General features: G+C 40.5%; 1 protein-coding gene across 2 annotated transcripts in view; it reads right to left on the reverse strand.

Moving 5' to 3' along the window:
• The window catches only part of TMPRSS7 (transmembrane serine protease 7), a 50,134-nt gene extending 27,925 nt beyond the window's left edge, over positions 1-22,209 (reverse strand). The window contains exons 1-9 of one of the 2 annotated variants that reach the window (XM_060149347.1): positions 22,120-22,209; positions 19,678-19,891; positions 13,802-13,932; positions 10,176-10,243; positions 8,439-8,632; positions 7,131-7,169; positions 6,162-6,390; positions 4,703-4,833; positions 1,844-1,956 (exon numbers count right to left, since the gene is read on the reverse strand). In XM_060149347.1, coding sequence (XP_060005330.1) covers positions 1,844-1,956; positions 4,703-4,833; positions 6,162-6,390; positions 7,131-7,169; positions 8,439-8,632; positions 10,176-10,243; positions 13,802-13,932; positions 19,678-19,891; positions 22,120-22,167 — 1,167 coding nt within the window. In that variant the 5' untranslated portion in view covers positions 22,168-22,209. Of the gene's footprint in view, positions 1-1,843; positions 1,957-4,702; positions 4,834-6,161; positions 6,391-7,130; positions 7,170-8,438; positions 8,633-10,175; positions 10,244-13,801; positions 13,933-19,677; positions 19,892-22,119 lie in introns of those variants that run through there. The other variant, XM_060149348.1, reaches the window with a different exon arrangement.
• Positions 22,210-25,044: the final 2,835 nt, after the last annotated feature.

Here is a 25,044-nt window from a genome sequence, read left to right on the forward strand (position 1 = left end):
AAAGCCTTCCAAGAAAGCAATAGCTTTATTTAACCTCCTCACTGAGAACAACCAACCTTGACCTCTGGGGAATGGTGTCATCGCACAAGTCTGTCCCCAATGTTTCCTGTCTCCCCTTTCCCATCCCCCACCCCCATGCTCTTTTCCTTGTCAAGATTTCCTATTGTTCAGCATTTCTAACCCTTGACCCAGTGAAACAGAAAGTGATCTTTTTGTTTGTACCCTGACTAAAACTTAATCACAGCAACGTTTAGGGATTTTCCTTTTAAATCTTTGAGTTACCATGGGATCAACATTTGTTTTATCTCAAAGGACTTTCAAACACTTGATGGAGCTTCTGGGAGTGGGGTCTTTCTTGTTCTAGATAGTATAAAGAAGATAACTCTGCTTATTGGAGAGTTGAAGAGGCAGAGGTTTGATGTCTTTCCCTCCTCTTTCCCCAGCGCTTCTTTTCTTCTCTTTCCATCTACCCCTCTCCCCACCTTCAGACTTGCTAGTCACCTGAGGCTCTGAGCTTTTGCTGCTCTAAGGCACAGAGAATTGGGCAGTGAGCAAGAATCCAGAACCTTTATGTCTTCATTATATTTTAAATATTTGGGATAATGATAAAAAAAATAATTTAAGGATGCCTACTAGTAGGTAGAGATTTGGGTATAATAAAAACATTTCAATATTTAACTGTTAGGACTGTGCACGAACCCTACATGCAGCAAGCACTCTCCTGCCTCCTCGGGGCCTTTGCCTCAGCTCTTCTCTTTGCCCGGGACACTCTTACCCTCAGCATGCACCAGGTTAGTTCCATCGTGTCTCAAGTTTCTATGCAAATGTCCCCTTGTCAGTGAGGCTTTCCCTGACCATCCTACTTGAGACAACAAATCCCAGACTTCCTACCTTTCACACCACCACCCCCCCACTCAGCTACAGAGCCCCTCCCCTGCTGTATTCTCCATAGCATTGTACCATCATGGAACACACTGCATGTATTTTACTTGTTTATTTCTTTGTCACCTGTCTCCCCCTACTTTATAGAGGACTCCATGACAGCAGAGCTCTTGTGTTTGTGTGTGTGTGTGTGTGTGTGTGTGTGTGTGAGAGAGAGAGAGAGAGAGAGAGAGACAGACAGACAGACAGACAGACAGAGATCTCATGCATCCCAGTGTTCAGAATACTGCCTGACACGGAGCAGGCATTTAATAATAATATGTTGAATGAATACAAACTAGACACTGCTTGTCACTGACATCTAACTGCTATGCCCCACAAAAATGATTTCATATGTATATGCTGAAAGAGCAAAGGCGACCTCCCTCCACATTAATATAACAGCTGGAGAAAGAAAAATAGGTTAGACACTGAGATTTTGAGAAACAAACAGAAACCAGGGACTACCTGTCTAGCGCCAGAGGGAGACATATGTACTTCATATAAATTTACACTCCGCTTTGCTTATACAGCTGAAATATATATTGCCTAATTCAATTTATTATTTCTTTATTATTCTCATTATAATGCTGATGAAGTAATTAAAAATTAACAAATGAGCTCTACCATAATAAAATAAATTGTTTGATCCTATAACAATGTCTTTGCTCTTTTTAATACAAAGTAAGAAACTGGACAAATAAGCCCCAGACTGCAAAAAGCAGTTAATTGTGAGCAGCGGCTTGAAATTACAACTAACCTTCATGTTCTAGGTAATATATTTTAATAAGGTTTAAATGTTATAAAATTAACTGACATTCTTTTTGTAATTTAAAAAATAAGTATAATTAAATTCAAAAATAAATAGCTACTAAAAATAGGATAGCAATATTTTTCTAAGATACTATTAAAACTAGGCTACCTGAAATTTCCAGGTACACTTGCATTTTGGAGGGTAGTAGCTTGGGTAATATGGACTTGAAATTTTCCCTTCAAAGCCAGTGATTTCTTTGACCAACACTGTGTTTTCACATTCTGAAAAAAATATCCAGTAACACACAATGATTTTCAGTTGTGAGATTATGGAAAATAGACAGCATACATTTCTTTAACTACAAATGCACATTTTCTTGGTCAATAAGCTTATGTATTTTTGAAATTAAACTATTTTAAAAAAATAGTACCCTATGGATGTATAGCTAATATACTGTTCAAAGTCTATACTTGTTTTCAAATCTTTTTTTTTTTTACATCTTTATTGGAGTATAATTGCTTTACAATGGTGTGTTAGTTTCTGCTTTATAAAAAAGTGAATCAGTTATACATATATATATATTCCCATATCTCTTCCCTCTTGCATCTCTCTCCCTCCCACCCTCCCTATCCCACCCCACTAGGTGGTCACAAAGCACGGAGCTGATCTCCCTGTGCTATGCGGCTGCTTCCCACTAGCTATCTATTTTACTTTTGGTAGTGTATATATGTCCATGCCACTCTCTCACTTTGTCACAGCTTACCCTTCCCCCTCCCCATATCCCCAAGTCCGTTCTCTAGTAGGTCTGTGTCTTTATTCCTGTCTTACCCCTAGGTTCTTCATGACATTTTTTCCTTAGATTCCATATATATGTGTTAGCATATGGTATTTGTCTTTCTCTTTCTGACTTACTTCACTCTGTATGACAGACTCTAGGTCCATCCACCTCACTACAAATAACTCAATTTTGTTTCTTTTTATGGCTGAGTAATATTCCATTGTATATATGTGCCACATCTTCTTTATCCATTCATCCGATGATGGACACTTAGGTTGCTTCCATCTCCTGGCTATTTCAGATCATTTATTTTGGTTACAGATCTATAGGAGGATATTCCTTTCTTTAAAAAACATGGTTTAAATATATTTTTTCTTCTAGTTTTATTGAGATATAATTAACATATTAACACTGTATGTATATTTTGACATACAGCACTGTAAATATATATTTTTAAAGCTTCTGAGTTAATTTTGTTCAAAGTAGTGTGTATTTGTTGTTCAAGAGATATCCAGTTTTCATAATGTGTTATGCTATTTAAATAAGACAATCTACATGTCTATTCTTACTGTTATGGTCATCCTTCTGCTAGAATATAAGCAGCCCAAGAGCACTGATTTTCTTTCTATTTTGTTTACTATTTCCCTAACACCTACAGTCATTTCTGGCATACAACAGATGCTCAGTAAATATTTGTTGAGTGGATAGACAAATTCCACTATAATATTTCTGTTATAATTCTATTTTTAACCTTTGGAGTTACAGATAATTTTCAACCTAACACTATCTCAAATATCTAGTTCAATAAATCAATTTTACATTTTGTTTTGTAATAATTTGACAGAGAAAAACCTATCAAAATGAGCCACTGCCCTAAAATAGTGATGAACCTGTAGCTCTCACTATCTACTTAAGCCCAATTCTCTTCCCTCCTCACCCCCATCTCCCATTCTGACCCCTTTAGCTTTGTTGATGCTCATAAAGAAGTTACCAATGCATGACCTGTAAGATCTGACCAGTTTCCAAGGCAACAAATATTACAAAAACATTAGAGTTTCAGTGAAGGCTCTTTTCATTTTGTTTTGTTTGACTTCGTCAACCCAAGTCAAAAAGAGAAGAACAAAGAGGAGGTCACTTTTTGCTCACTAGAAAAACCCATTAAAACCTCTGGGTTTTGGGCTTCCCTGGTGGCGCAGTGATTGAGAGTCCTCCTGCTGATGCAGAGGACATGGGTTCGTGCCTCGGTGTGGGAAGATCCCACATGCCGCGGAGCGGCTGGGCCCGTGAGCCGTGGCCGCTGGGCCTGCACGTCCAGAGCCTGTGCTCCGCACGGGAGAGGCCACAACAGTGAGAGGCCCGCGTACCGCAAAAAAAAAAAATACCTCTGGGTTTTGCATCATGAGCACTTTCTAGGATCGCACTTATGTGCATTATTATAAATGAGAATTCATGAAAGAATGTGCTAGTTACTGAGCTATTGTCCCTCAGTTCCAAACCCACCCCTCTCTACTCTGTTCTGCAAGGCTGGGCTGGACTATACAAACCACTTCTGTCCTTCACTACCTGATAGGCTCTGCCAGTAGGGGGTGCTAAAGGGAGACTAGAAGGCTGGAGAGGGAAGAATAAGACTTCACTCTGTTTCTTATTCCTAGGAGTGTCACCCCAGCAATGCTGCTTCACCCTTGCAGCTACTCTTCCTTCCTGTAACAGAGTTGAATCTGTAGCAGTGTTTCCAACTTCTGCTTTATTGTGTCTCCCTAAAAGATGCCAGCTCAGCTGTCTGGCACCCTCTCCTCAAAGGTCTGGGTCCCAGGTTCATGAACACCTGCCTCCGAATTTATAGACACCAACACCAGCTGGGCATAGGTCTGAGTTCCATTACACAGACCACCTCCCCCTCCTCCAAGCCCTAAATTGTAATCGTTCCAATTCCTTTCCATTGTTCCTCTAGATCTACAGTGCTAGTTGCTTCCTACATGTGTTACATCCATGATACCTTACAGTTTTTTTGTGTTTCGTTTTTTTGTTTTTTTGCCTTTTGAGTTACCCAGTTAACACCTCTGTACTGAGTTGACAGTTCTTTACATTAAGTTCTCTGTTAGAATAACTAATACCATCTCCCTCTTTGAACCTGACTCAGGGTCCTGACTAATGCAACTAGTATTACAACACAGCCTTGGGAGAGATAAGACTGGAGTATTTTTCATAATAAGTATTTCTCATGACTTTTTTCAACTGGGGAAGCTTACCTTGTTCTGGAATGACCTCGAAATATGCCCGGATTCCTGATAGCCTTGGTATCTGAGGAGACTTAAATATCACCAACATGAGATTATTTGTCGAAACAAATGACATTAATGTTCTTGTGGGTTCACAAATTCTGAAACCAGATAACAAAACAAAAGCACATAAATAATAGGTTATTGAGGATCAGACCTCCATCCACCACTAATTCCACACATTTCTTGGGCCATCCACACAGTTCCTGTGAATCAGACTCTACCAGCCAGGTCTTCATCAATTAGTGGCCAGAAGGGACTACAGATGGAGCGGAGCTGATATAGCTGCAGAAATTTTTGTCCAGTGACTAATGAAGAATTCTCTTGGATGGCTGTCACTGGACACTCCTTGAGAGCAAACAAGGTATACAGGCAGGGTATTTAATAGCTAAAGTCATGGGCTCTTCACCAGGGAAAACTGGATTCAAAACTCAGCTCTATCACTTAACTGGGCAATGAAATAACTAGTTCTTCATAAATGCCAGTTTCCCAACTCTGAAATGGTAGTAATAATAACAGTATATTCCTCATAGCATTGTGGTGAGGATTAAATGAGATAATAACTAAATATGTCTGGGAATAGTGAAAAGAAACCAAAAACAGTGATTGAGGGGTGAGCGTCAGTGACAAACTTACTTTTCACTACAAATCTTTAGACACTGTTTAATTTTTAACATGTTCATTCACCACCAAAATATAAATAAATAATACTTACATAAAATACTATTATATACATACATAAACACCATTTAAAATGATAAGATAATTCATACGCCCTTTAGCACAACGAGTAAAAATAACAAATTCTTAATAAAGCCTAACTGACATTACTAGGTTACCAAAATATTAAGCACTCATAAAAAGATGTCTACTAGTGAGTAAGAAATACTAGGATATGTATATGTATACGTGTGTGTAATTATGTACACGTATGAATGAAAGAATGTATGCAAAAATATAACAGACATTTATTCTGGGTAATGGGAATGTAAGATAATTGACATTGTTTTCTCTGATTGACCTCATTTTCACAATAAACATTGTGTTATCTTTATAAGGAAAATAAATTGTTTTACTAATGCTATGCAATTATAATAGAATATTCATTCTCACATTCTATTGAAACAGTAGCCTTCACTGTGATTGCAATGAAAGTAAAATTAAACCAAAAAAATGTGAAATATATATCAAAACTATTGACTGAAGTTCCCAATGATTTTGACTGTTGTATGCTACAAGTGAAAAGCAAACACTGTGTCTGATAGGCTCTGGCTAATACAGGGGGCACTAAACAGGGCACAGGTCAATCTTTGACCTCATGAGTATATACAAAAATGGTTTAAAAAAATCCAAAGGCAAGCCAGATACTGCAAAAGAGAGACATTGTAAAAATTCTTTTCACTTGCCAACCAGAGTGCCTGTATAATACCTATACAAGATGGTGCTCCGGATTGGCATGAGGGAGTCGTAAATGGTCAGGGAGTCGGTGACACAGTTGTCGGCTTCAATCTGGACGGACTCTATTGAGAGACGGATCAGGTGGCCCACTATGGCCACCAGCTTGAAGTGGCACATCAGCCTCCCTGAGGTTGCCGAAATCTCCAGAGGGTAGCGGAGAGACAGGTGATCTGCGTAGAAGTACTGAGAGCAGCCTTTGTCTGTGGAGACAGCACTTTATTTTGCTTTGTTTTGTTTTAGGAATGATTTTTCTAGAAATCTTTATAGAAGAGTAAAGAGCAAAAGAGCTCACATGGAGAATATCTGCTGTCTTTGCCAGCCTGGAATCCACTGTCATCTCTTCTGATAACAGCACCTAGATTTTACTTTGAGAAACTACACCTACCCTGTCCATGTGGCTTGGTTGGGGTTAAACTCACCCTAGGTCCAGAAGTGAGCACACGACCCAGACTGACCAATCAGAGCCAAAGCAGCTGTTTCAGGAGTGGGCAGGTCAGTCAATTTGAGACAATGAAACTCAGCCCAAGGACTTCTCAAAATACAGGTGAGATTTTTTTCCACCATGGTAGCTAAACTGATAAATCATAAGCTTGGATCTGCTGGTGGCCATTTATGCCACCACATTGGAATAACCCACTTGATGAAGTCTCAGCAGAAGAAAACAAAAATGCAGAGTCCTGACAATATTTTGTCTTAGAACCTGGACCCAACCATGCCTGCAGCCCTCATATTCCACGTATGTCCCAGTTATATGAGGCAATTACGTTTCTTTTGTGCTTAAGCTAGTTTGAATATACTATATCTGTCACTTGCAACGGAAAGAACACTAACAAACACCATCATGTGAACAGGAAAACTACAGCCAAAAAGGATACTGATTTGGAGGCAATTGGGGATGGGGAGGTTGGAGGGCAGGGGAGAAACCACAGACATAATTTACCAGATCCTATGGTTGAAGAGTAATCTGACCGAAGCCCAGCTGCATTGAAAAAGCACATAGAAAAAACACTATCAGTCCCAGCATTTCATTTTGTTAGAATTTTGCTTAGTAAAAATATCTTGTCCTTTAAAAGCAATGCAACATATCTGGGATTTGCTTTAAAATAATCCTGTGAGGGTAAAAGGGAGGTTGTTTAGGTATTTAGACATCAAATAGGACAGCTATGAGTTGATAGTTGTTGAAGCTGAGTAAAGTGTGTAAGAGTTCATTAAACAATTCTCTTTACTTTTGTGCTTGAAATCATCTGCTGTAACAACTTTTAAACATTTTTTGAAGATAAAAAAGCAACTAAACATGGTAATAATTGGTTCTATATCTGAAGTAGTATATGTGGTACAGAATTTTCCACTAGAGATTTTTTTATTGATTCATTACTTATTACAAACACTTATCAACCTACTATATGCCTAACATATATATATATAATTTAAATCAAAATAGAAAACTGCATACATTTTGGGTTAGACAATAATTAAACCACTTTACTGTCAAGATAAATGATGGAATTTGCATTCTGACTGTGTTTTGGGCAGGCCATTTTGGAGCATTGGGGCACACTATAGAACACAGGCGCAGTTCTGTCTGAACAAGGGAAGAAACAAGGAAGGTAAACCTCAGCAAAATTTTCCTTCTCCAGGACCTTATCCCTTGGAGTCTTAGTTTGAAGATGCATGAAGCCAAATTAAATATAGAAAAGGGTACGCTTTAAGAAATTCATTTTCATGTGTATTCTGACCCCAATTCTATTGTCTAATCACTGTATGTAACATTTAGCAACTTCTTTTATCAATGTAGCTCCAATGTCTTCAGCTAATCCTGTTCCACTGGGATTGTGGAGAAGAATACAGTCATTCCTCAGTATCCACAGGGGATTGGATCCAAGACACCCAAGGATACCAAAATTCATGAATGCTCAAATCCCTTATGTAAAATGGCATAGTATTTGCATAAAACCTATGCACATCCTCCTGTATACTTTAAATCATCTCTAGATTACTTCTAATACCTAATACAGTGTAAATGCTATGTAAATAGTTGCCAGCCTGTGGCAAATTCAAGTTTTGCTTTTTGGAACTTTCTAGAATTTTTTTTCCAAATGTTTTCTATCCATGGTTGGCTGAATCCGCGAATGCGAAGTCCGTGGATATAGAGGGAAGACTGTACTTCACGGCAACATTGACTACGACAACGACAGTATCAAGAGTGCTGCAGGAAGGAGTGCTTGAAGGAGAATTACCCAACAATCACCATTTAGTACCACAGAGTCCATGTCCACAGCCAGACCCTGCAGGCTCCCCACGGAGGTCCGGTTTATGATGCTTGTCTGGATGGAGTCCTTCAAGATGGCAGCCACACAGTCCTCACAGAAGATATGGCCCTTGGCATGTGGCATGACAAACACAAGCCAAAAGTGAACAAGGAGGCCACCTTTGTTGTTACTGCTGTAGTGAAAAGAGAAAGAAGTCCAGGGATACCTCTTAGGAAGTAGACTTTCATAAGGAGCCAGTGACCCAAGTGATAAATTCAAGGTGAGGCCAATGGACACATCTTTCAACTGACACATCTTTCAAGTCCATCTTTCAACTAACTTCCTTCTTTAGGAAGCCATTGACTCCTATCATGGGAATTTGGAAAGGAAAGCATCATGGTATGCGTATTCTTGTGCTGTGTTCAAATCTAGAACTGTTAGTATATTTTGCATCTCCATGGAGAATGTACTATTTCTATGGATGTCAATCAGTAGTCACTGCTATTACAAATAACAACAGTTAGAATGTTTGATACCTCACCATGTCCAAACACAGTGCTAAATCTGCTTTATCCCATTTAATCTTTTGAGGAAGGTCCTGTTACGCTTCCAGTTTTACAGATGAGGAAATTAAGGTCATCTACAACTCAAAATCACACAGCTACTGAGTAGCAAGTTAGGAATCAAGCCTAATTTGGTGTTCAATCTGACCCTGGAGTAGGAGCTCCTACCTGCACAAATATTGTCATATTTTATGAAAAAAACATAAGATAGTGTTCTATAGCACATAATTTGGGAAATGGAAGGTGAAGGAGAGGAAACAAATTGCTTTACTCCAAGACTTCTCAGTGCCTTTAATCTGCCCAAACGGATTGTGAATCTCTGCAGATATATCAGGGGTGGGGGGAGATGCGATACAGTACAAGGCACACAAAGTTTCCTAAAAATTATTTGACCGTGGGATCCTTCTTTGCTCAGAAAATCTCTAGTGACCAGTTTTTTACTGAACATATTTTGAGAGACACTGACTGGTCTGTGTTTTCTGTTTGCCCTCACCCAATATAGTGGACGTGTTTATGGTCATTTTGCCCAGTGGCATTAATACAAAGGTCTAGGATCCCAGTTCTGGAAAGAGGGCAGGCTTTGGTAAATGAAGAAAAAAACTCAGCATGATAGCATGACAAAGAGTTCAGCTGCAGGTTTCCCTGGTGGCGCAGTGGTTAAGAATCCGCCTGCCAATGCAGGGCACACGGGTTCGAGTCCTGGTCCAGGAAGATCCCACATGCCACGGAGCAACTAAGCCGATGCTCCACAGCTAATGAGCCGGAGCTCTAGAGCCCCCGAGCCACAACTTCTGAGTCTCGTGTGCCACAACTACTGAAGCCCACGCACCTAGAGCCGGTGCTCCGCAACAAGAGAAGCCACTGCAATGAGAAGCCTGTGCACCACAATGAAGAGTAGCCCCTGCTCACCGCAACTAGAGAAAGCCCGCGCGCAGCAACGAAGACCCAACGCAGCCAAAAATAAATGCATACATACATACATACATAAAGTCTTTAAAATAAATAAATAAAAGGGGTAAAAAAAGAGTTGGGTTGCTATTGTGCTAGAAGGGTATTAACCCACAACTGCCCCCAAGTGGTTACTTGAGAATGGCGCTCTTTCAGCCCTTCCACAGCCTTTTGAGGTATTACAGCAGTGAACATAGAAGTCCCAAAGCAAGGGACATTCATTACCTGACATCTGCAACTACCGACTGCTGGTAAAATTTGGAGAAGGCAGATGTTGTATAAACCAGGTTTACCTGCAAAAGAAGAACCAAGATGTCTGAAGTCTTTCAAATTGGCTTCCTCTCATGATACCCAGTGTGCCGTAGGTCCAAGCTCTGACAGTTAGCAAGGTGAAAAGCAAGGCTCAAACTAAAGGCCTCTAAGCCCAAACCCAGACATTATTCCTTGAATTCAAATAAATTCTTACTTCCTGTATCAGGGTTACTTACTGTCATTCTGCTCTCTGTGAAGATTAATCAGCTACCTTTATTCATTTATTGCTGTCTTTAGACACCCTAACCAAGCTTAACTGCTGCATTCTGCCTACTCCAAAAGTTAATTTTCTCCGCAATGAATAAGCGAAACTCCTTTAAGCGTATTTACAAGGTATTCTGCCCAACCTCTTTTCTACCAATGCACGCCACGGAAAATGTATATTAGCCGCTAGAGGGCGCGTGGTGCCCACAGTCCAACTTCCATATCCCACTGCAGAACTCTCGTTTCCAGGGACACACCCAGATCTTTTAAAACACCATAAATGGATCTCAAAAGAGAGCTATTTCAGTCAATTGACTGTTTGCCCTTACTTAGCATTTCTAAAACCAATTTCTTCTGCCAAATCTTCTCCTCCTGTAGTCCCCTTTTTACATAATAGCAAAATCACCTAACTAATTGCCCAGGAAAAAAAAACAAAAAATGAAAAACCTTAGAAATAATATAGCATTGTGGAAAAAAAAGGGCCATGGAGTTTAAATTCACTGTGCAACACAGAACACATTACCAAGGCATGCTGAGCTTCTTTTTTTTCTTTTTCTCTCTCTCTCTCTCTTTTTTTTTTTAACATCTGTATTGGAGTATAATTGCTTTACAATGGTGTGTTAGTTTCTGCTTTACAACAAAGTGAATCAGCTATACATATACATATGTCCCCATATCTCTTCCCTCTTGCATCTCCCTCCCTCCCACCCTCCTATCCCACCCCTCTAGGTGGTCATAAAGCACAGAGCTGATCTCCCTGTGCTATGCGGCTGCTTCCCACTAGCTAGCTATTTTACGTTTGGTAGTGTATATATGTCCATGCCATTCTCTCACTTTGTCCCAGCTTACCCTTCCCCCTCCCCATATCCTCAAGTCCATTCTCTAGTAGGTCTGTGTCTTTATTCCCATCTTGCCCTTAGGTTCTTCATGACCTTTTTTTTTTTAGATTCCAGATATATGTGTTAGCATACGGTATTTGTTTTTCTCTTTCTTTTTTTCTTTTCTTTTGTTTTGTTGTTTTGTTTTTAACTTCTTTATTGGAGTATAATTGCTCTACAATGGTGTGTTAGTTTCTGCTGTATAACAAAGTGGATCAGCTATACATATACATATATCCCCGTATACCCTCCCTCTTGCGTTTCCCTCCCACCCTCACTATCCCACCCCTCTAGGTGGTCACAAAGCCCCGAGGTGATCTCCCTGTGCTATGCGGCTGCTTCCCACTAGCTATCTATTTTATTTTATTTTTTTAACATCCTTATTGGAGTATAATTGCTTTACAATGGTGTGTTAGTTTCTGCTTTATAACAAAGTGAATCTGCTATACATATACATATGTTCCCATATCTCTTCCCTCATGCGTCTCCCTCCCTCCCACCCTCCCTATCCCACCCCTCTGGGTGGTCACAAAGCACCAGGCTGATCTCCCTGTGCTATGCGGCTGCTTCCCACTGGCTATCTATTTTACGTTTGGTAGTGTATATATGTCCATGCCATTCTCTCACTTTGTCCCAGCTTACCCTTCCCCCTCCCCATATCCTCAAGTCCATTCTCTAGTAGGTCTGTGTCTTTATTCCTGTCTTACCCCTAGGTTATTCATGACATTTTTTTTCTTTTTTCCTTAGATTCTATATATATGTGTTAGCGTACGGTATTTGTTTTTCTCTTTCTGTCTCTCTCTTTTTTAATCTGTAAAGTGGTGATCAAAATGCCTACCTCTTTGGGTGGGATGTTAAATAACTATAATAAAATGCATTGAGTGCAATACTAACTATACAAATGGGGTCTACACAAAGCCAGCATTGACTCTGCAGGAGGCCGGGGAGGATTTCACAGAGAAGGAGGCTTTTTGATGGGTCATGAATGACGGGTGGAATTTCACTCCATAGAAATTGGACAGATGGCTTTAGGTCCTGAGTGAATAGCAGCAGAAACCAGGGCTGCCAGACATGTAAATGCAATGATTATTCATAACACAAGTAATGACTGCCTTAGATCACAAGGTTTCTGTTGGGAGAAAGTGGTAAGGAATGAGACTGGGACAATCAGGGGACAGATTTAGAAAAGTGCTTGCCTGCTATTCTTAAGAATCAGTATTTTATCTGGCTATTCTTAAGAATCAGTATTGTATCCTTAAGCCAAAGGAGAGATGTTATTTTTGAAGGATAACTTCAGCAGCAGAGAGGAATGGCTTTGGGTGTTGAAGGAAGGATACTGCCTGGGATTGGAAAAAATGGTAAAGAGATTTTAAAAGAATGTCCATCTCCTTGGGCTAATTTGAGGGATAATTGATATATTGAAATGGTAAAGGGTTTTACACTTTACCCAGTATATAGGAGGCCTTCAATCAATAAAAGCCACTATGCCTGCTACCGTCTTTGCTCTCTCTCTCTCTCTCTCAGCCCTTCTTCATCTTACACTGCAGAGCGCCTGTCACTGCAGGAGAGTCGCCACTGCTAGGCCACCCTCTCCATTACTGTGCAGATGCAAACTGGCAGAAACTTTCTATTGGTAATAGGTACCAAGAGCCATGATAAATATTCTTCTGTGTGACCAATTATAATTTTAGGAAATCAGCTAAGGAAGTAATCAGAGATACAATTTACATGGCAGTTTTGTTATAGTGTTATCTGTTAATAGCAAAAATTGGAAACAACTTAAATATCCAATAAAAAGGGACTTGCCAACTTGAAGCTATCAAAACTTATGCTTTTTAAAGAATATGAACTTGCATAGAGACACGCAATCTTATGTCAAGAGGAAAAAGTCAGATTATAAAACTGAGTATCTACTAATACTCCAATATTGCCCTATGTCCTGTGTCTACGTGGTCCAGAATCAAAAGGGGCTCTATCTCTGGAGACGATGTTAAAGGAGATTATATTTTTAAAGTACTTTTGTAAATTTTATAAATTTTTACAATAAATACTTATCAGTTCTACAATAGGAAAGTTTTTGTTTTTTTTTTTTTAAGTGAAGAGATGCCAGTGCATCAAGGTTGAAATAAATCTGTATGGATCACAGAATTAATCAGTATGCATGTAATTTCTGTACTGGAAGGCATTTTAAATATCACCTGATCCAATTCTTTTATTTTAGAGATAAGAAAAACTGAAGCTCAGAGAGCCATTTCTTTTTAATTTCAGGAGAAAAAAAAAAAGCAATTCTATCAAATAAACAATTTTATCTTACAACCAAGATGAGCTAAATCCCATGTTTCCCTGAGTTCTTCCTTCATCCACCCTGCTCACCTGTGACACTGTAACCCCAACCCCTCATCCCTTACCCCCTGACCTCACCTTCCCCAGCCTTTCAAGATCCCCCCATCACCTCACCACTTGTTGCACGGTCCGGGCCACTGATAGAAATTCCCTGGACTCCTTCTGTCGGTATTCAGGAAGAAACTCAATGTTGGTGATGCGAAACATCCCAGCAAAGTAAAAAGCATCTCTGCTTTCTGTCTTACCTGTAAGAGAGGAGAGAAGGTGGTTAAGAGTCTTTCCATCTGTGTGACAGTGAGGCATTGTCTGATATATGTCACTATAGGGCTCCTGAAATGATTTTATTTTAGACAGCTTCTTTAAGCAGTTTTTTTTAATAATTTATTTGTATTTAATTTATTTATTTGTGGCTGCACTGGGTCTTTGTTGCTGCATGCAGGCTTTCTCTAGTTGCTGTGAGCGGGAGATACTCTTCGTTGCGGTGCACGTGTTTCTCATTGCAGTGGCTTCTCTTGTTGTGGAGCACAGGCTCTAGGTGTCCGGGCTTCAGTAGTTGTGGCTCGTGGGGTCTAGAGTGCAGGCTCAGTAGTTGTGGTGCACGGGCTTAGTTGCTCCACAGCATGTGGGATCTTCCCGGACCAGGGCTTGAACCCGTGTCCCCTGCATTGACAGGCATTGGCAGGCAGATCCTTAACCACTGTGCCACTAGGGAAGTCCTAGACAGCTTCATATTTTACAGACTGTGAAGCTCTAAATGTAGTTAATAACATCTCTTCTGGACTTCCCTGGTGGGAAGAGCGAGGCAAAGCAAGATGATAGGCCAAAGGAAACCCAGAAGAAATGCTCCATATAAGTGATTCAAACTACCACGAGGGTGCATCTCTCTCTCTGAGTCCACCCATGTGTCTATCTACACTTACTCTTTTTTCTCCTAATAAACACTTCACTTGTTTCACTACTTTCTGTCTCTATGTGGAAATTCATTTCTACAAAGCCATGGGCCAGGGTCTTATCACTGGCCACTGGCCTTCATGGTCTAGTGGCTAATGTTCGGTGCTCTCACTGCTGTGACCTGACTTCAAACTCTGGCCAGGGAACTGAAATCCTGCTTCAAGCTGATGCAGGCTGAGGCCACCTGAGATCAACTCCTGCTCAAAAACTCTGCCCAGGGAAGACCATGGGACTGGGCATCAGGTGGGCCAGAAACTGCTGTGAAGACAGACAAAGATATTGCTGTGTCTGAGATGCCTTCAGGCACCTGAGAATAGCCTAGGGAGATGAGGGACTCTCCTTTCAGCCATTCCTTTTTGTTACAAGGTCTTACGGGTATGAGGCATCACTCCCAGGCTCTCATGGCTGTGGTACCTTTCTTTCCTGTGACACATGCCCCACGGTATCATAGCTTCTTTCTGCATGTCTGTCCTTCTAGATGAACAGTAACTTCTTGTCCTTCAACCCCTAGCACAGGGTAGTGAGTGCCTGACTTAGCTTTCAAGCTCAGTAAATGTTCCTGGGAAGGAAGAGAGAGAGGAAGAGAGGGAGGGAATAATCTCTCTTAGCACAATGCCCAGTGCGTGGAAATGCTAAATAAGTGATGGCTGAATTAGAAAGAAGGTGCAGCCTCTGTGAAGGACAGGGAACAGCCTCCCTGTGTGACCCACCCAGGCTCACATTAGCCCTGTAGTGTAGTGAGGCTGTGGAGAGTGGGGAAGGGGCCAGAGGCCTGAGCTCCTGTCCTAGATTTGTTCTTTGAAGTTATGAAACTGAGCCCCCTAAAACTGAGTTTCTCTGCCAAGTTTCTGTCTAAGCTCTCTAACCAAAACTTTACTCCCTTTCTTGTCCTGTACTTGTTCACCTCAAGATTAAGGAGTAGCAAAGAAAAGGGGGGATTGAAACAGAGCAGGACCATTCAAGGCCCTCCTGGGTACAAAAGCCTTTCCATTTTCCCCATTTCTTGTTTGTAGGAAAAAGGCTTCAGCCTCCCAGACCTTCCCTGAGTTCCAAAAGGCAGATTCAAACAGTCACTAATTAGAAGTGAGGGAATGCAGAAACAAAGGAAAAGCAGTCAAGAAACAATAGTGCAGAGTCCTAGTTCCTCCTTAAGGGATAAACCTAATAATCTAATACATAACTTTGAGTTCTTCTATAGGAATTAAGGACCTATCCAAGTGGAGGATGGTGACTTCAGGCTGAGCACAATCACGTAGACCCCAGCCTGGTTGGAACCAGAAGGCTGATGGTTGAGATTCCTGAAATACCATCCTGTTACCTCACCACCAACCATCAGAAGAAAGTCACACACCCCATAGCCCTCCCCAACAAAATTTACCTTTAAAAACTCTTCCTTGAAGACCATCAGGGAGTTAGGGTCTTTTGAGCATGAACTGTCCATTCTCCTTGTTTGGCCCTTAAAATAAAACTTTCTCTGCTCCAAACTCCAACATTTCGATTTGTTTGGCCTCACTGTACATCAGGCACATGAACTTAGGTTCAACAAAAGTTATGTTGAGGCAGGAGATAGATGGGCCCTCAGGGCAAACAGTTTGAGTTCATTCCCTGTGGACCATACTCCAGATGGGAATAACAGGACAATTGAGAGAGGACACTGGGCCCTGCCTAGATAGAAGATAAGAGACCACATATTTTATTCTCAAAGTCAGGAGACCTCTCCGCCTACACATGCGTAGACCTCCAAGTGGCCAAATCTACCCATACGCCTCTTTGGTTGAATCCATCTTGGCTAAGAGATGCACACGCACACATGGAAAGATCCTGAGATATACCAAATATGGACTCTGAACTAGGCAAATCAAAATGATTGGCCAAAGGAGACATGGAAGAAATGCCCCATAAAAGTGATTCAAACTGCCACTTCGCGACTCTCTCTCTGAGCCTGCCCATGTGTCTATCCACACATACTGTACTTCTTTTTCCCCTAATAAATACTTTACTTGTTTCACTACTTTCTGCCTTTGTGGGAATTCTTTTTTCTGCAAAGCCATAGGGCCAGGGCCTTGTCACTGACCACTAGTCTAGTGGCTAGGATTCGGTGCTCTCCTGGCTCAATCCCTGGATGGGAACCAAAACTCTACTTCAAGCTACTGCAGGCCGAGGCCACCCAAGATCAGTGTAACCTTGGACAAATCACCTTGCCTCACTAGGCCTCTTGTATAAAGCAATAGTTGTTTTTGTCTTTGATTTTACCAAGAAAGTCCTTAGATTTTTTTTTTTCTGTTGCAGATTCTTTAAAATTTGAATGAAAGCTATGACTTCTACCTAGAAGCTCACACATCCTTCTTCTATCAGTAAGTAATCAAGGGATAAGCAATGCAAGAGAGATCAATTTAGCCTTCAACCAGATTACATTTGTCTAACTCTTGAGCTCAGCCTAACATACAATCCCTCCATATGAAACTGAGGAAGACCCTGTGGGGCCATCCTGGGCACAAAAGCCTTTCTGTGTCTCCCTTTTTCTTATTTGCAAAAAACAGAAAAAAGTCTTCTGCCTCTTAGACCTTCCTGAATACAAAGAGCAGATTCAGACAGTTGCTAATCAGGGAAGTAAGGGAATGCAGAAACAAAGGAACAATCAAGAAACTATAGTCCAGGATTCTGATTCCTCCTCAAGGAATATACATAACAATATCTTTGAGTTCTTCTGCAAGAACTAAGACCACACACAGGTGGAGGATCATAACTTCAGGATGAGCACAAGGTTCCTGGAATACCACCCTGTTACCTCACCACCAACCAATCTGAGGAAAGTCACACACCCTGCAGTCCTCACCCCAAATTTTGCCTATAAAAACTTCTCCTCCAAAACCATCAGGGAGTTCAGTTTTTCTGAGCACGAGTTACCGTTTCTCCTTGCTTGGCCCTGCAATAAACCTTTCTCTGAACCAAGCTCCATTTTGTTTCATTTGGTCTCACTGTGTGTTGAGCACACTAACTTATGTTCAGTAACACATGGTTTTCCTGATGAGCTGTCCATCTCATTTCTGTTAAAAAAAAAAAAAAATCACAAACCCCAAATGGAGTCCTTTGCTCCCAAGACTGCAAGCCAAGACTTAATTACAGTTTCACATTCTCTCAGGAATGTGACCTTTAAACAGAAATTTCCTGATCAACACTAGTGTGATAATCTACATGATAAAGACCCCTGCTGTTCCCTTCCCCCAAAATTTGATGGCCTGGCCTGAAACAATCCTTTCTTTTCTTTTGCTAATAGCTTCCTTGCCCCACCCTCCTTCTGCCTATAAAAACCTTCCATTTTGTACACCCCCTCAGAAAGCCCTTTTATTTACTAGAAGGGATGCTGCCAGATTCATGAGCCATTGAATAAAGCCAATGAGATCATCAGATTTACTTGGTTGAATTTTTGTTTTTTAACATTTCTCAAGGCCACCCTCCATGCCCAAATTTCATCTATCAAAACTAACCCCTGTTGTTTGTTGAACAATTCTCACTTACTTATACCAGTTTTCCTTTGTTTGTACTGGTCTGTTTTGCTGAAATGCCCTTAACTGATTTTCACACAACCAACACATTAACTCTTCACAATGATGTCCCAAAACCTTGTACAAAAATGCAAGGGCAATGCAAATATATCAGTTTAGGGCTGGCAGAGAGCTGAAGGGAAATAAACTGGTTTGCTCTGGATTGGGGTTGTGTGTCTTTTGTGTTTTTCTTAATTGCTCATTGACTTGACCGCCCCCACTAGTCTGTAAAGACAGATTCTTTCCTGTCTACCACTCTGTTCCATGCTTATCACAGAGCTCAGCTCATAGTGGGCACTCCCAAGATGTGTCAAATGAATTTTCAAGAACCAGTTCATGAAGACTTATCTAGACTCTATCCCTGGGCAGGTTGTTGGATGTCTCCCTTCTGTGATTGCAAAGTAATTGCTTGAGAAAAAAAAAAAAAAGTCAACTCACACTCCCTCTCTAATACTGAACTATGAGATTTTTTGAAAGTAGAAAAATGCATCTGTGAGCTTTTTGAAGGTAGGAGATGTATCTTGGTGTGCCTGATATCTTATATTGTGCCACACAAATTATAGGTGGTCAATTTCTATATGTAAATGAACTGAACTGTTCAAGACAATATTCATTCATTCTTTGCCTATAAATCTAGCTTTCCAACCAAATTTTAATATCTTTGAGAGTACACATATCTTGTATCAAGTATATTAATATGCATAGGGTGGGAAGTCCAACATAAATCAATAAATGCTGTAGTTACTGAGCTGCTTGGGTAAGTACTCTCTAAGGAAGAACTTAGTTATGACTCCTACCCAGAAGGATCAATAAGACTGACAAAAACAATCAATTGGATAAATAAAAACATAAAAACAGAGGAGAAGGGCTTTCCTGGTGGTGCAGTGGTTGAGAGTCCGCCTGCCGATGCAGGGGACACGGGTTCGTGCCCCGGTCTGGGAAGATCCTGCATGTCGCGGAGCAGCTGGGCCCGTGAGCCATGGCCGCTGAGCCTGTGCGTCCGGAGCCTGTGCTCCACAACAGGAGAGGTCACAACAGTGAGAGGCCCGCGTACCGCAAAAAAAAAAAACAAAACAGAGGAGAGAAAGACGCATGAGTAAAATGAAGCTCAGGGAGCTAGAAATCTAAGGTTGCCTAGAAATAGGCAGCGGGTGGATGAGGAAATAAAACAGCTTAGCGTTCCATTCATTTTTTAAAGCTAAAAATGCATTACATTTCTGAACCAGTCAGAAGCTCCTGAGCATTCTCCTCAGCTCTTCTCATCCTATTCCCCCATCTCTGCTCCTCTGGGAAGAAAGCAGTGGTGGTAAAAGAAGAAATGGGAAAGACAATTCTGGCTTCTTCCTTAAAACCTCAACAGTTTTGAAAATGACTGTCAGTCTGAGAAATAAGAAAATTCTATCAGAAACCCCCAAGGTCAGATCGGGCCTGCATTGCTGATGCAGAACTCACAGGGCAAGCCTTAACCCCAAAGGTACACAGATTTCAACTCACTGATATAGAGCCACAGCAGTGTCCAGGCTACGACCGCTAAGATGAACAAAAATACTGTGAAGAGAATGATTTTGATTTGGACGTTCCAAAAGGGAGCTTTCTTCTTGAGTTGCTTCTTGGGTTTGGGTTTGGGTTTGTTGACGGGTTTTCTCGGTGGTCGTCTCCCTGGCAGCTTCCCTTGGACACTGACCACCTGAACTGAGATATTGGATATCTTCAAAAGAATGAAAGAGGTGTTAACAGTTAGAAGTAGTCTAGAGCTTAAATGCAACCACCTAGTCAGGAGAATCTTGGTGCTAAAAGGCCTAAATAAGCCAAATTATTTACATAAGCATTGACTTGCATTGAATCACACAGTTAAGACCAATCAGAAAAAAACAGGAGGTATATGAACTCTAGTGAAATGGTTCCCAGGTCCTCAACTGGTCCCCTCAACTCTCCAACTCTGCTAAACTGACACTGTAGAGGATAGGCCTGAATTTTATGGAGTGTAGACTAGAGGACCTGAAGGTCAGACAGGATTCTATGGGGGTTGATTCATCTGACCACCACTCTGGGGATGTGTGTGTTTGTACGATATAGCTTTTCTCCCACAGTGTCTTCTGGGCTGAGGCAGATTGAAAGTAAGAATAGAAGTGAGTTCCTCAGAGAAACTAATTGATTTCTTAATTATGGTTTCATGAGCTGGTGGTAATGATACCGAGCAGGACCCTGTGGGACTCCTGGGCACAAAAGCCTTTCTGTGTCCCCCATTTCTTGATTACAGGAAATAGGCTTCATTCAGCCTCCATGACCTTCCCTGAGTTCCAACAAGCTGGTTCAAATAGTTGCTAATTAGGGAAGGGAGGGGATGCAGAGACAAGGGAGGAAAAGTCAAAAGAAACAATAGTGCAGCCCTGGGGCAGGGTCCTGGTTCCCCACCAAGGGATATATATAATAGTATCTGTGAGCTGTTTTTCAGATACTGAAACCCCCATCAGGTAGGAGAAATTAACAGTATGCTGCCCACAAACACATAGACCCCAGATGGGTTGGAACCAGAAGTTACCTCACAACCAACCAGTCAGAAGATTGTCCACGAGCTGATCATGCCCTCTTTGAACCATTACTATAAAACTCCTCACTACCCCCTCCAGGCTGAAACACACAGTTTTGAGGGCCTTAGCCCACTGTGGCTCCCTTTGCCTGGTAAAGCAATAAAGCTATTCTTTTCTACTTCACCCAAAACTCTGTCTCCAAAAATTAATTCAGTGTTGGGGTACAGAGGCCGGATTCAGCTTCAGTAGGAAGAAAAATGTGAGGATGATGCTCTCGTTTGTGTAGGGATGCAGGACAAGGATCAAACTGATTGTTCTACCATTGCCTCACAAGCATGCACTTCGAAGCCAGCCACTGAACTGGTCAGTGACTCAGGTTTTCAATACAAATGAAAGAATGATTAAAAAATAAAGAACGAAATAGGGGACTCATGTTAGATTAGAAAATTACCGGGTTTAGTGCAAGGTGTTCTGTGCAACAGGAAAAAATACATTATTTAACTCTTTCCCCTCCTCTTTTTTTCCTCTATCCTCTGTCATTTGATGCTGTCAATTCTTTAATAATGTAAGTGAGAGTTTAACTTCTTTGAAGGAGAGATTTATACATGTCAGGGTAACTAAACTTCAGTGACAAAATAACTTTTAAACACACATTCTTTTAAAGGCAAGAATATGGAGCACCAGTTCCAAAGAAATAATCTTTCGAGCTCTCCTCTAAGAATGCTCTCATTCTCTCTCTCTCTCACTGTTCCCTACAAAGTACATGTCTTCCAGTCTTTAATCCTACCAATTAATGGGATAATATGTGGCCAAGAACATTCTAAATTATTCATGGCTCCCTCATTCTTTTTGCCAAACACTCCTGTCAACCCCTGGAGTGAAATGTAGCTTATATGCCTCCTGCTGAAACTGAACTAGACCAGATCTCATCTAATGTGATGTCCTGCAGGACTGAGGATGGTGTTTCTAAAGAGAAAAATATTCTGTTGTTGGATGACTTGACTATAGTGTCAAGCTACTTTCAAATATTCCCCCCAAGAAGTAAAAAAGGAAAACACACAGAAATGCTAGCCCATGTAGAACTGACAAGGTCAAGGTTTGGTCTTTAAGTGTGGGAACACATTATAGGCAGTCTCAGTTAGCCCTGATTAAATTTTAAAGTGGAATTTGTGTAGAGATCAGTACCATTTCCCTGGAGTTTTAGAAAAACTGCTGCAAATCAATTGCCAAGTACAGCACTTTAAAACAAGCTCAAATTTGTAAAATCCATTAAGTTCCAAAGGAAAGCTAAGTATTTTATTATTGTTTCCTTTATTTTTGTAAAGTAACTCGGTCTCATTTTACTAAAAGGGTCAGCAATAAATGGCATTCGAGTAATAGAGAAGGCTTCTCTCCATGTACTTACATTCACATCAGCAGGTTTGGATGAAACATCACTGTTTTCTTTGTTCATTTTTAGTTGTTCTGCAGGTGAACATCCAGAGGTACCTCCAAGCCAGTTTTCAGCCCCTTACATTCCCGCTTGAGAAGAATTGGTTGCCACATTCAAGCTAGCTTTCCGAGGAAAGGAATCAATTTACCTCCACCGGCTCCAGTTCAGAAACTGAAGCTGCCTCATTACTATATAGTGAATGTTAAAGGGACCTAGCAGAGAGCCTTGCAAACCCAAACTAAAGGCTTTTTAATGTTACCCTAATATGAGTCAGGCCTCTCAGAGCCCAGCCTCAAGGCAAGGTTGCCTCACAAGGATACAGTCCAACAACCCCCAAATATTTACAAGTCATTTATATTTTTGTCTGCACCTACTAAAGTATATTATGAGATCTAATGTATAACCCTCAACATTGCTTCTTAGAAATCCCCATGCTGCCCAGGGGAGGGTAAAATGGGTGAAGGGGGTGAACTGTATGGTGATAGATGGTGATTAGACTTAGGTGATGATCACATTGTAGTGTATATAAATATCAGTTTATAATGTTGTACACCTGAAATTATATAATGTTTCACTCCAATTTTACCTCAATAAGAAAAAAAGAAAAGAAATTCCCACACACACACCCATTTCTCTTGCTGGCATCTCAAGCCAACTCCAGAAGCCTCACTGTCCAATTCTGCTCTTAGCTTTCCAGCTATACTCTCTGAAAATCCCTATCCAAGAGGTTGGGGGTTTTCCCCCCTTTTTTTCTCCCCCTTCTCTTGCAGTTCTCAGTAAACCCAGGCCTTTCCTGATGAAAATCTTCTTTTCCCATCTCTCCCATTCGTCCCCATGTCGATCTGAATTAGGTTCAAGGGTAGGAAGCAGAGAGTAATTGTGAGATGCACCGTCAGGGTTTTCCTCAGCACACAGGTGGAACAAGGCTGACACATTGCACCCCTTGTCCCTGTGACACAGACAGGCTTCCCTCTAGGCACTGAGAATCAATGGAAAGCTGATCAATTGCCCTTTAAAGGGGAAGCACTGCTCTGCTGATTTGGACACAAACTCTGCACATTTAGGGGATGGTCATAAAGAAGCAAGTGAGAAAGTGCCTACTGAAAGTGGTGGAAAATTACTAGTTAAAGCCTCACAAACAAATTATGTCATGTTGTACAAATCTGCTTCCTGGCTTTGTTATTTATTAATAACAGTGATGAAATGACTAATAATGCTTTAGCCTTTATAATGATAAGATTGGGAAATTTAAAAATTTCTTTAATTGCCCATCCTTTTTGTATTATTTCCCTTATTTCTAAAATTACTCATTTCACCAATATAAGTAAAATATATGTCCTGGGCAGTGGCACTGAGAAGACTTTCTTCTTGAGAGTCAAACTTTAGACAGGCTCCTCTGAGCCCTCTTTGTGACCAGGCCTCATTCTTGGGTCCTGACAGCAACTGCCTACCCAGTTGTAATAAGAATCTTGCTATCAGCTTAGTGAGAATCCCCCCTACTTTGATACCTGATCAAGTTCTTCATCCTCCATTCTTGATGTATAAATCCTTGTCCTGCCTTTAGCAAGAATCTATCTACCCTTGGTGTTTCCTCTTAGTCATCTCCCATCCACTGACCCCCTCACTCTGCTCATTTGCCATAAATGACCAGCTGTCTTTACTGTATTTGGAATTGAGCTAAGTTCTATTCTGAAGACTCTTTCCCCTATTACACTAGTACTGAACAAAATCTGTCCTTAGAGCTTTTCACTAGTGTGCCTCTGTTTCTCTTTGACACCAAGAATGGGAAAGGGGCAGCAAATCATAGGAGGCTGAACTACATATACAGAATTTTAAAACAATCATAAAACCAACTACAGGCTAATTTTTTTAATCTCCATTTGCCAGCAATTCTAAATAATTTCAGTGATAAAATACTTTTCTCTGAAAAAAATCTTTGGTATAAGTTCTAAACAATTGCTTCCATTACAACTGAGTTTTAATAATATATACATAAGCTTCAAAATGAGCACAGTTTTACAACTCATTGTTTAAAAAATGAGAAATATTATATAGAAGTTAATTTGAAAAACTCCCATTTGTACAGTTGGTCTCAAGCATGAGAGGACTCTATGACACATGCTCATTTTGAGAGTAAGTTTCTAACAGTTTGGAATCATTTAAGTTTACTTGGAGTAGAATCCTTGTCTCCTGTGGTACTGCATATTCCTGCACTTAAACAGAATATTCAACATAAGCAATAATAGTACAATGATTGTAAAGATGAAGAAACAGAATCACAATTATTTCATATCTGTTACTCCATGTGACCATTCGAAATTAATTAATATTTAAAATGTAAAACAAGTATACAGACTGTGAACTGCAAGGTATAATATTTTATATATAATATTTTTTCTGTAATACTTATTTTGTTAACTACTTTTTCTAGCAAAATTATGCATACAAAGTCGAATAAAACTTTTTACTGTGTTTTGTTATTGTTTTTTCACTTTATTCCATGATTATTACTGAAAATGTGTTCATTGTATCAACTCAAGGATTGTTTAAAAATGATCCCCTCCAGATGGATAGATATATGATAAAGTAAGTGTAGCAAATGTTAATGTAGAATCTAGGTGTGGATATATGCATTTACACTACAGAATTTTTTCAAGTATATGTTTCAAATTTTTCTTGATAAAATGTTAGAGAGAAAATTATCATCTCCAGGTGTCAACTCTAGATAAGCCACTGGTTTTGAGAGGCAATAGCAAAGGCAGCTGGGGTACAGGAAAGTCTTGGTGAATGAGCTTGTATTCATCTCCTTTTGCTGGCATGGATGTTCTGGTGCAAAAATCCCTTCAATTCCCAGAACACATGGCCAAAGACAATCACAATGGCCAGATGTAGTAGCTA

The sequence above is a fragment of the Lagenorhynchus albirostris genome, chromosome 5, assembly GCF_949774975.1.
Source record: "Lagenorhynchus albirostris chromosome 5, mLagAlb1.1, whole genome shotgun sequence".
In the NCBI taxonomy this organism is placed as follows: domain Eukaryota; kingdom Metazoa; phylum Chordata; class Mammalia; order Artiodactyla; family Delphinidae; genus Lagenorhynchus; species Lagenorhynchus albirostris.